We start from the raw sequence: 12,945 nt of genomic DNA on the forward strand, positions 1-12,945 counted from the left end.
TCTACGTATCTCTAGCGGTAATGTAACATAGTAACAGTCGGAGGGGAGGAAGAGCCAACCGTTAAGATGGAATCCCAAAGTAATTTAAACTTCCCTTTACTTACTCACACCTCACACCTGATATGGAAGAGATTTAGACTTAAAATAGAGAAGGTTCTAATCTTACATATTTTTGTAGAAAGCCTACAAAAAACTTGACTAAATTTTATTTAAATGGTAATAAAATTTTACCTCTGACTCTCTTTTCTCTGATGTGTCCAACAAGTTGAGAAAAAATCAAACTGTGACATGAAAACCTAAATCTTATTCAGCATACAGCATAGGAAATTGAAAATCAACAATGTACAATGTTACTATGGTGATATTCTGTTTACGATGAATCATTCATTTTAAAAATGTAGATGTGCAAGTAAAAATAAACTTGATCACGTGACCGAAAAACCGCGATTTTTTTTGATTCATCAAAAATAATTTGATGGCGAAACTCTTAAATAAATATTTTTAAAAACAAAACGGAAAACGAAATAAATTGATAAATTTACGGGAAAGAAGGTTCCATGCTTAACGATTGATTGCATCAACACGGCGTATTGTATCTAGCATTCCACCCGTAACACGCAGTAAATAAAAATCAAACAAGAAACGATAGGGCGATGAAACAAGAAGAATATTAACGGGAAACAAAATTAAATTATTCATAGTAGAAATCGTAGCCATCGAGCAAAGTAACCGTCGAGCAAAATATGAACGACAATACACCTTTCCCGAGACTTATTCTTTTGATGTGCCGCAACTTTTTCTGTTGAGTTTTATGAAAAACGGACAACAGATTTGAATTCCTTATCAAAAATGTCATAAACAAAGAAAATTTCGAAACAATGCAGCAAGTAAACAACTTGCTATTCTAATTTAAAGATTTGTGGCATGTCCAACCTCTTTTTGAAAACGAGGCGGGACATGGTAACTTGAGCATTAAGAAGACTTTAACTGTGATATATATCTCCTCAAAATAGCACTTTCTGTTGGCGTATCAAGTTAAACTTTTACACATAAATTAAACAAACTATGCTGAATTCAAATACGGTATTCATATTTTACGACTTTAAAAAAAGTATGACTCATGGTCTCGGGAAAGGTGTATTATCTAAAAATGAATTGCATTGCACACAATGTTAACATATTGATACACATGTGAACATTGTTCAAGTGGTCCTCACTTTCAAAACCCAATAGAGTGTAGGGTACAACACCAAATTTAAGAAAATTTTACCACCCGTTTCAACTTATTGCCCCCTCCAATGTTAAAAAAACAGAAAATCCACTTCATCATTGTACCACTGTACATTGTGCCAATTCAGTTAATATTAGCTATGAAATTATTTTAAGAAAAACTTAGTCCTGAACCCCTCTTAATTAACTGAGACTAGATCAGACAAAACTCCAGCTCGATATCTCGAGCTAAAAGAGAACGTGTAAATTTTCAACGCCATTTCCCCCTGATTTGCTGCTGAATTGAGCATGTCGAGTAGTTATAGAAAGATTCAGGTCATGTACAAAAATTTTGACTACTTTTTCAGATTATAATTGCAAAACATTTTAAAAATGCTTTTTGGTCCATGAGCCAAAATTTGGCCGTATACGGTTTACAAGTCATCTTTCCCGCGTTTCTTTTCGTTTACTTTTTTTCAGCTTATATTCGAACGACAAACCAATCAAAGTGGCTATAAGATCCAACAGAGCGCCTGCCCAACCAATAAAATAACACCATCCATAATGGCTGTCCTTGTTACCAATGACTTTTTTCATATATAACGTTAATGCTGCTACTTCGAGCGAAGTTGCGACGAATGTTTGAATCGATACCGAACGACATCTAATCGACTTCGTACGAATGCCACATAATGACATTGCGAATGCTGAAAGATTTAAAGCAATAGCTACTAGCGTAAGAATGCGAACTGCTAGAAGCCAGTGGTTATCATCGAATGACTGAATCGGCTCGCACTTGATATCGATCGCACATGAGCGCCATAATCCCGCACTTGTTTTGGTCATCCCCCGTGCAGTCACCCAGACATTTCCAGCATTTGCGAGGGAGAGTAGCACGAGTGCCACAATGCAAAGCAATGATTGAAGAACGCGATATAAAGTTTCATGAAGACCTGAAAGTGAAAATCATGAAAATTATAAACATTATATTATATATTTAAAATTAATTCATTTTTTATAAGAAGTCAACCTTTAAGAAAGCTTAGGCTCAATTTTTAGGAAACTGTTAAAAAACTTTAGCATGCTAAGTCACAACCTCGTCCTCAGGCTCTTGTGGCCCCTGAGCCATTATTACAAAGTGGTGGAATTTATTAAAAAAGCAAAATGCCCTGGGAATGAGTTTGACCAAGTCTAACATTAAGAAACCTATACATACAACAGAATGATATGTACAAACATAGCAGACATTGCTCATATCATATCAAAACCATCAGCCTTTTAAACTCAAATTATCAACATTTTAAGAAAATGCTAGCATATTTAGCTACGCTATCTTCGAGGAGGATATCAAATTCAGTTTCTCTCAAACGAAAGCTTAGACACAAACGAATGTCAGAGCAAATCGCTAAAATTTAAAAAACTTCATGGCAAACCCCGAATTACAATCAACCAATGAACACAAAGTCGGCGTGGTCACATCTCGATTTTTTAAATAATACAACAATTAATTATATCTGTTCGAGTGAGTGAGGCCATTCGCGCTTTAAACAAGGGATTTCCCGATATTGAACACGTGAGCCAAATAGAATTAACCAATAAAAAAGTCCGTTCAGTACATTCGCCGCAAAAAAACCGTGTAGTCTACATAACGTTTGATAATTAATTAATTATAATACGTTTCTAGAGGAATCATGTGTTGTCAAGATTGTCATCGATATTTTTGTTATCCACGTTGTCGAAAAAAAAAAGGTTTTATATTTTTCCAAATTTTTAACAAAGCTAAAAAGCAACTTTTTATGCTTAAAAACAACAAAAACAATTTTGCTGGTTTAAATTTACATCAAGCGCGGAGGGAAAGTTATTTTTTGACATTCCAGAAGGTGAATTTCTTAAAGATTTTCTCTAGCACGTCGAACCCAAACTTTTATTTTCTTGCCGACGGCCCTGTTTTCACAGCAAGTGCAAGGAAAATCAATTGTTATTGCTACAAACGCTTAACACAATAAGTAACTTTCATCTGCTCTCCATCTTCTAGCTACTTTATCACCCCCGCTCCCAAGGGTTTTTGTCAAAAAGACAAAAATCCCTAGGAGCGAGGGTCGCTACTCTATAACTAAAGAACGCAATCTAGTTGGTTTCATTTGCTTTGGTCCAATTCCCTAATCCAACTGGTATTACGAATCCAAGTTTATCTATCGTCTTTCCTTAACCTTTTCATCCGCATGTCAGAAATGCTTGACTCGTAGCCGAGCTTGCAGTAAAAATAATTTTTTGCGTAAATCTTTAAACCGACACTTAAGCTTGGTCAAATCTTTCACAGATCAAGTGTTTTTTAACTGAAAGAGTTCCTTTGTGGGTCGCTAACACACTACCTGACAGGGAGAGGGGACTAGATTACACAGAACTGAGAGACCATTAAACAATGTGCGACAATATGCACAAAGTAATTCTTTTAATTTTACCATTGGTATACTTGTCCGTCATGATCGAAACATTGAATAAAGCGTCCATGCTGTACCCCATAACATGGACACTTTATTTATATTTTCTCCAGCAAACCTTTTTCATTGTTTAAAATTCCGACAACATAAATTACTTGCTTACAAAGATCGTGAAAGTTCTTACTTGTGTCATGATGAAGAAATGGGTGACGATCCATAACTTCCGGCTTGGATTATAAAATGCTTCTTTAAATTTATTTTTTCTTAAAATATCTTTTTAAATTTATATTTTAATATATATACCACTTAAACAAAAATAAAAATGTCTAGAAATAAAATTTTTTTGATGCGGTTTAATCACACCATGTTGGTTGATTGAGCTTAAAAGTGGTATTGTTCTATAATTTATCAAACATACAAACACACAAAAGCAGCGTGTCTACCATTATGGATTTCTGTCACTCCCTCATTTTTAGGGGGAAAGGCAGTAAAATCTGCGGGTTCACCCTTGAGTAAGTTATTTGCCCTGTGGGGATTCGAAATAAAGTTGCAATGGCAGCCATTTTGAAAAGACAAACTACGAGTGTCAATATAAAAGAAGATAAAGACAACGCCATTCTTTCTGTCGTCTGTTGTACAATGCATTACATATGTAAGGGAAGAGGGCGGACTGGGGCGCAACGCCATTCTTTCTGTCGTCTGTTGTTTAATACATTACATATGTAAGGGAAGAGGGCGGACTGGGGCGCAACGCCATTCTTTACGTCGTCGGTTGTTTAACGCATTACATATGAAAGGGGAGAGGGCGGACGGGGGCGCAACGCCATTCTTTCTGTCATCGGTTGTTTAATGCGTTACAAATGTAACGGGAGAGGGCAGACAGCGGGTGTTAGAGGACAAACAGAATTACAGATCACGGATGGAAAGATTTCTGAAGTTGAACGTTTAGAAAAGCAATTCAAGTTAGTACTGATCCATTATTTTGTGCATTACAAAAAAATATATATATATATACAAAGTAAATATAACACAAAAATTTACAAATAAACCAAAAATTTAACAATCGCAGCGAAACAAAATGATTGTTAGAAAATTATGAAAAAATCGCGGCGATACGTCAAGGCATTGTTTATCACAATATTTAATCCATTAGTATTTTAATTTTTTGTATAAGAACACCAAAATTCCAATCAAGCTGGTCATTATTCTTATTTCTCTATTGTTCTAAACAATAGATCTATTGTTCTAAACAATAGATCTATTGTTTTTAAACCTAAAATTCCAACCTGGTATTCTATAAAGCACATTCATGTAAAAGAAAAATTTTGTAATAAATTGTTTTGAAAAACCCACAAAAAGTAATGCACTACTTTTCGCGACCAGCGAAAACGCAAAATATTCAGGCAATAAAATATGCGCTAAAAACAAAGGAAAACAACCTCAATACATAAAACGATAATTGTTAGATATTTCTAGATCTAACCGTATAAATAAATGCTATTTCATAAATTCAAAATTATCTTGACTAAGGGTGTCTTCTGAGTATTTTAAACCTTCAAGGTTTTTAAGCCTTTTTTCTAGTTTTTTCAAGCTTTCTAGCTACAACTTTGCCATATTTCAAGGTTCTTACGAACATAAAACAAGGCACAATCAAGGCAAAAAGCTCTTTTAGAAAATAATGGATGTAAGGTTTTTAAGATCTCTTTGTTTAAATTTCGCCAATAAGCGAATTTCATTTTTTTGCGGATTAAGGACATTTCAAACGTTATTTAAATAGAAAATTAATCTGTAATATTTTCTTGTCAAAAAATTGTTGCACTTTATTCATGCAACATGTTGAAACAGAATTAATTCTGCGAGAAATCTTCTAAATTTAAAACCTTTGCAGTGAAGCCACAATTTATTGAATAAAAAAAAGATGGCGTCGTTTTTCTCGCCTATTTTTTCTCGCCACCTGTCTTACATGCATCATCCACTAATTCATTATACTGCTTTGGATGGAAATCAAAATTCTCTTCGCGGGTTCTTTTGATAACAACGAGCAACCATGTTGCTTAAACACCTCTCTTCACTGGTTATATATATTCTTCATAATCTTTCTTGGTCGACAAGTCCACAAGTGATATTTCTCATTAAAATTCCGATTGTTTACCAACAACAAAAAACAACAGACAGAAAAACTTATAACAAATCTTGACATTCATCTATGTCGTCTTGGTCTGCGAAACTAAGGCGTCTAACTACTACATATCTATTTATTACGTATGGTCTTTCTAACAGACATCTGGTAATGATTTTTACAGTCTTTTCATCAACGGTAAGTTACCATTACTAGAGGATTCTTTTTTTTAGTGCGAATTAACATTTTTCAGTTGCTGTCTTTTCCATATGATAACAGTTCCCTAGAAATGATAAATCAATTTTGACGGAAACTATTATTTATTTATTCATTTATTCATTCATTCATTCATTCATTCATTCATTCATACAATATCAGAAAGACTTAAACAGGGTTACTATAGAAAAACAATTGAAATTCTAGAACTTTAAGTTATTATTCCACAACTCAGGATTTTATTACCAGCCTTATATCAACAACTAACGTGAGGTATGTTAGCTCAAAGAGAGTAACACCAAAACAAACAAATTGCGAGTATTTTTTAATATGGTTAACTACACCACGGAAATTTGCCAACCGTACACATATCGCATTTGTTAGTTCGTGCATAAATATTTCGTGAATAAGTAACATGACTTCTTTTTCGCACACAACCAGAAGACGGGCGTTATTAGTATAGACATTCAATAATTATAATTAAACAATGAAAAGTGTAAAAGAAACATTAAATTTTAAAAAGACAAAGATAAGAAAATCAACTTGAAAAACAACAAGAACACTTTTTCAAGATTTTTCAAAAACATCAATTTTCAGGATTTTTTTCACAATACGATACCTCTAAATCGCACGAAGCAAGCAAACTTTCGTCGTAATTCCAACAAACATCCAAAACAGGGGAAGAGTGACCAAGTAGTGTATTTAAAGGTTTTTGTGGCTCATCAATATTAAAGAAGTAGACAGACATGTCCTCACTTCCCGTGACTAAAATAAACAATTTGGAAACTAGGATAGTAGATACACTTCTTGCAACACTAGGTTAAGCAAGACAAGCTTGGTATAAGCAAGCAAAGATTTAGAGAAAGGCAATACATACCTACGCATGCGCCTTGTCTAAAAGACATAAGCGGGCAAAACGAACTTCTGATAGGATATTTCTGATGGGCAATAGGGAAAGAGGCTTTCAAATGAAGATGACTGTTGAAACCAGATATACTAAAAAAATAAAAACGAATTTCATTATACAGAAATTAAAAAAATGATAAATGTCTGATAGCAGAAACTCGTTTACGGCTTCACTTAACACCTACCCATATAAATGTAACGCGTTTGAAGCACTGGAAACTAGTAACGATGGGTCACGTGCTTCGCGACTTATCCACGTGCGAGCAGATATTGAGGTGATGCAGTTATTTTCAGACAGTGATATTCTAAAAGAAGGAATAGCAAATTGATACAAATGTATACGTTACATAGGTATTTTTTTTCTTCTTGTTAATGTCACTGATATACATTCGAAACAATACTAGTAAAAATAATTAAGAAGAGGGAAAGAAAGAAAACAATGATTCCACTAATCTTAGAGATGAGCTGTCTCTATATATATTTTGTGAAGAGGATAGGGGTGCTCGGTCGGCAGTTTAAAATTCATGACTGTCTGTGATTTACGGCAAAAAAATCCAATTCTTGAACATTATAAATCACTACGAAAGTTGAAGGAACCTGCTAATAACAGGGGCCAAACATTCCAAGGTAAAATTTAGATACCTGTTAGACGTATTTAGGAAAACGTTGAATTTTACGTCTACACAAAGTATTACTAATCATAGAACAAGAGAATGAATAGCAAAAATCATACTTTTTACCACGGGACAATTTTCCTGTGACAATATTGAATATAAAGGAGGTCACAACACCCTAAAAAAAATGAAACTCACAACTTGAGCATGATAAGGTGAACTAACAAAAATTAGAAAACTAAAAACTGAGCAGTTGAACAAAATACCATGAAATAAGTCTTTTCATATTTGCAAAAAGGTTGGTCTCCAACACTACCCTACAAAGTTTATATAAATAACACATTTAAACTAGATTAGAATGTCATTCTGAATGCTCTCCACCATGGCTGCAGAAAATATTCTTGACGCCCTCTAAACCACAAATGCACACGCATGGAAAGAGACAAAAAAAAGTCCAAACCATCAAAACATAAAAAAATATATATAATATTAGTAATAATAATAAAAAGCCGGTGGAGAAAGGTCGGAGGTTCCAAACATTTGTAAGGAAATAAACATAGTGTCAAACAAAAACAAAACATTATACAAGATCTTACCTTTTCATCGCCAGTCCATAACAGCGTTCCTGAAAGGTCAAATTCTAAACATCGAATTGACGTGGTTCCTTTGGCGACGCCGTCTTTTGTGCATTTTCCGGTCGACATGTTGAAGACTTGCACGTGGCCCCTTTTGTTCCCAGTCTTTTTATCAGTCAAGAAAAAACATGTGCAGACAATTATTTTGACTGTATTGCACTGTAATAAACTGTGTCTAATTTTTCCGTTTCATAAAGAAAGTTTAAATTATTACCAAAAATTTCATTGCAGTTCTATAATTTCCCTTTATGGGCTCTAAAAAACATAATTAACCAATCAAAAGCAATTTTTTTTAACTCAAAAACCGCAACACGTCTCAATGTTCACAAATATTAATTCTGAAAGATTTACTTAAAATACGCAGCATAGATCAAAAGAGTTTTAACAGAAAGATTCGAAAAAAGATACAACAATAAGGTTGTTATTTAACGGCATGAAACGACAAGCATTCACTCCTGAACCAAAATTATCTTTTAAGACGCGTAGATTTTCCCCCGTTGCCGGATTCCATAACTGCGCAGAACCATCACTCGATGCTGACACTAGCAAATCATTTGTAATAGACCAATCAAAATCTGAAAACAATAATAAAGTCTGAGAAAAAAAAGAACAATAACAAACCAGTTAGAATTTGCCCAAATATTATTAGTTGAAATTGTTTACCCAGGATAGCGTCTTCAGTTCCTTTTAGTACTGCTATCAACAAGGGTCCTGAGAGGAGGGCCCTAACGCATTTAAAGCTCGCAGTTAAGCTAGGAAGTCGTGCAAGCACAGCGATCGCTCAATAAGACAACCGCCTAAGATATCAATCCTAATCTCATCCTGAACGGTAAGCAGAAAATATAGATTTACACTTTTAGAGTCTCTGACATGACTCAGCCGGAGTTTGAGTCCAAGACCTCCCGCAATGGAAGCTAGAACTCTACCACAAAGCTGCTAGTGCAAACATAATAAACCAATATACTAATTCGAACACAATAAACTACTATCAAGTTTATTCTTAAAAAATGGAACCACCAGATGAAGCAAATTCAGGGGCAATGTAGAGTTTAAGGCCTCTTACAAAACTGCTATACCATCATAAAATATTGTATATTGCTGCGTGCTTCTCCCTAACATAGCATAACGGGTCACTGTCATTATCGGACATCTCGGCTTAACATGTTTGGTGCGTGTGAACAGCTGCTCGATTCTGAAAAACATTCTAGCAATACTCCCAACTCACCGTTCACTTCTTCTTTGTGGCCTAACAACATGGAAGTAACCGTTGGAGGAGTTGTGTTTAGCGCACAGATGGAGATCGTACAATCTCTTGATGAGCAAGCCAGCATGTACTTTTCATTGTGGGCGAACTTCACCGCAGTGACTAAAACGCGAGGAAAAAGCTGTTTCAACAGAGATTTACATTCTTCGTAGAAATTATAAAAATTATATTCAATTATATTAAATAATACTCTGCACCAGGAAAGTTGGCTTCAAAAATGTTTCTTTTGTAAACGCGTTTAACACAAAACGCTATTTGCAAAAGGGTGAGGGGAGGAAAACTCGTGAAGGGGTTGATTCAGCAACATTTGAATACGTATAAGATCTGTAAAATTTGTAAAATATAATAAGTGGGGGTTTTTAAAATCCTTAATACTAATAAAATCTGTTCTACTAAAAACTAAAAATTAATAAACAGTGGGTCCTAATAAGAGCGCGAGGGAGGTGGGTTGAGATGTTTTGGAAAACGAAGCAAACGGGGGACCGTCTATTCGGGATCCACGAGTAAGTGACAGGTAATTTTATTGACTCACCTGCGTCAGCGTGTTGATCGAAGATGTGAAACATTCCAGAAAAAGAATAGTTCTCACTTAGTGTTGTATTTCCAGCCATCGCTCTAATGTAAACACACAAATAATTAGCAAGATCACAAACAAACAAATCAACACACTTGTAGATATAAAATTCAACTAATTAGGAATTCGCTAATTTTCTTTTGAAAATGATCGATTTATAGATGCGTTGATATCAAGAAGCAACAGTCATTCGAATATTTTTGCGAAAATTTCCGCAGAATCAGTAGCATAAGGTTTGGAGCACCAATTCAACTTCTTTAACAATATCAGATTTAGAAACAACATTTACTAAGCTTTAAAAAGGAAAGACACCAAAATAGTTTGAACCAGAGAAGAACGGGCGTTTTCAACTAAAAAAGTTCTCCCTCTTAAACTAAAGAGATTTATGCATGGTAAACAGGATGCTGACGTAGGAGTACATCGTTCACAAAACCTGCTAGCTGAAGCCTTCCTCGTTGGTACCACTCCCTCACTTTCCAAAAGTTCATCAGGAATACTCTCCGTCATCGGCATCATCTTTAACGAGCCAAAGCTACCAAAATTACGTGACGAACCACTGTGAAACCGACGATGTGTCGGGCGAAAACCATCATACGTATCTAAGTGCAGGTTGTCAAAACTCGCCTGCAAAAAAAACAAAAAACAAGCGATGATTATATATTTTGCTGACGTTTCGTGATTAGCAAAATTTGCGTCGACGTTGTTGAAGAGTCAAATCATAGGGATCAAACACAGGGCTTGAAATCCGATGAAATTAAACAAGAATATGTGTTTAAACAGCAATAGAAATAAAATTACGCTATTTATTTTGCTTTTTGTCCCGATAATTTTGGTAACACAAATATTAAATAAAATTTGCTGAAGCCGCGTAATTTTTTATAATTACAAATAATCACGCCTGATTTTAAGCAGTGGAAGTAACAAAACTTTCGTGCTTATTCAACATACGTTTAGTGCTACTATTTTTGCGAATATTAATTTTCACGCTTTCCATCGATTTTGGCCAAATTTCGCGAAATTTTATACTCGCAAAATACTCTTTCAGGTGCCATTTGAAAATTCATATAAAATATATGGTCATTTCTCTCCCCACTAAATCATGCATTATCTAAAACACAATTCAACATTCGCTGAAATATTTCACAATTTTTTTCCGAATCGCTAAAATTAGTACCCTCGAAATATCTTTAGCAAACGATCATCGTTAAAATGTATTTATTTTTTCGAAATTAAAACTTCTACTATTAAGGTATCAACAGACACGAAACAGAACAAGAAGAAAATTATCCTCAACTTGTAGTGAGACTATTTTTTTCGATAATTACTGATTCACATATAAAAACACAGCTAAATTTCCAAACCCGTTTACACCAATGTTCCCTTAACTCCACCTTAATTTAAATCGAAAACAATAATTTTACCTCGATCGAACTATTTCGACTGCGGAGACCAATACTTTGACTTCTAAAACAAACACACAAAAACAAATACTAACATTCTTTTTTATTAATATCAATCACAGAAATACGATATGTTGCTAATTACTTTTACTAAAAAAAAAATATTCATGGTTTACCAGTTACACCTGATAAATGGCACACTAGCAAGCAGACATACCTTATACTATCTGTTACAGGAATTGGACCATACTTTTTATCAAGCAGTTGTTTGCGAAGATTCAAATATTGTCGACGAAAGGCTGGATTATGCTAAAATCATACATGAAATAATAACTGAGGAGAACTATACAGACAGTTCAGCATTCTGTTTTCAGACAGATAGAAAAAAAAACTTCGTAGTTCACATTGTTTTACTGCACGATTGTGTGGTATATTCACAAGAATACAAAATACTACCTCCTTTTTAGCATTGTCTCGCAAAAGCTGTGAGCGTCTTCTTACATAAAGCGTACCTAAAAGCAGGTTACATTTACAGGCGGGTTTCTCCAAAACCAGTTCACACCTACATGTTGCATCTCTTAAAACCCAGGTTCCATGGCTATTTTTCAAAACCAAGTCACACCTACAGGTGTATCTCTTTAAAACCCAGGTTACATGGGTATTTTTCAAAACCAGGTCACAAATGTGGGTGTATTTACTGCTAGAACATACAACATAATAAACGAGTGAGTTGACTCGTTTTAAGTGCTATTCACACTCAAACTGTACGAAGGAACATAAAAGATATGACATCCTCAAAAAGTAGGCGTAGTTAAAAAATGCAAGCCAAGCTTAACAAAATTTGTATTGAGCAAGTCGTCAAAAACTTTAGTATGAAGAACTATGGATAAACTTGCTACACCAACAACACATCGTTCCGTCATTTTAGGTTAGTTTACTGTTGGTAACACTATGTGGAAAAAAGGCTTCTTAAATTTCAGCTAGTATCAGGGACGAATTTTTGCGAAATTGTTTAAAGCTTTCCCAGATTTTAATCAAAAGATCAAGAAGGTTAACGAAAGCCACAGCCATGTATGTTTTTTATTTCAACTAATTCAAAAATGTTTCCTAAACATGAAAGAATTACAGTAAGAGAATGAGTTTGTTACAAAAGCACCCAAGCACATGCAGTAAAAAGACACGAAAACTTACGAAATTGAGGATCAGTTTTTATTCTATAGTTGTTGTAACGCACATCCACAGCCAGAATATACTGCGCAATATTCATTGGTCCATTTATCGGGTATGAAAAAATTAGTTATTATTTAGCTACAGATTATCTGAAATGAAAATTTTAGATTATGATAACAAAACAAACAAAATATACTGCACACAACAACAAGATTTTGCACAAAACATTTTTTAACTCTATTCATACCAGGGTGTATGGGGGCGTGTGTAGTGCAGGGAGGGGGCGTAGTACTTCCCTTGTGTTGGACTATGTGCCACAAAAATTTAGAACGAATGTTTGTCAAATGACAAATAAAAATCATGCCTAAATGATGACTGACAGCTGATTTTTTTGGTG

At 34.5% G+C, this 12,945-nt stretch overlaps 1 protein-coding gene across 1 annotated transcript; it reads right to left on the reverse strand.

Annotated features, from left to right (window-relative positions):
* Positions 1-670: 670 nt before the first annotated feature.
* On the reverse strand, positions 671-12,888 carry LOC130649001 (WD repeat-containing protein 13-like). The gene is made up of 15 exons (XM_057455178.1): positions 12,570-12,888; positions 11,835-11,890; positions 11,596-11,687; positions 11,400-11,442; positions 10,412-10,602; positions 9,937-10,019; positions 9,366-9,506; positions 8,549-8,715; positions 8,102-8,245; positions 7,625-7,683; positions 7,077-7,196; positions 6,863-6,981; positions 6,605-6,750; positions 3,835-6,052; positions 671-2,162 (listed from the first exon to the last, which is right to left on the reverse strand). Exons 1-14 carry the CDS (start codon positions 12,643-12,645, stop codon positions 5,999-6,001), a joined length of 1,491 nt encoding a protein of 496 aa, XP_057311161.1. The 5' UTR covers positions 12,646-12,888; the 3' UTR covers positions 671-2,162; positions 3,835-5,998.
* Positions 12,889-12,945: the final 57 nt, after the last annotated feature.

The sequence above is a fragment of the Hydractinia symbiolongicarpus genome, chromosome 7 (genome assembly GCF_029227915.1).
Source record: "Hydractinia symbiolongicarpus strain clone_291-10 chromosome 7, HSymV2.1, whole genome shotgun sequence".
NCBI lineage: Eukaryota > Metazoa > Cnidaria > Hydrozoa > Anthoathecata > Hydractiniidae > Hydractinia > Hydractinia symbiolongicarpus.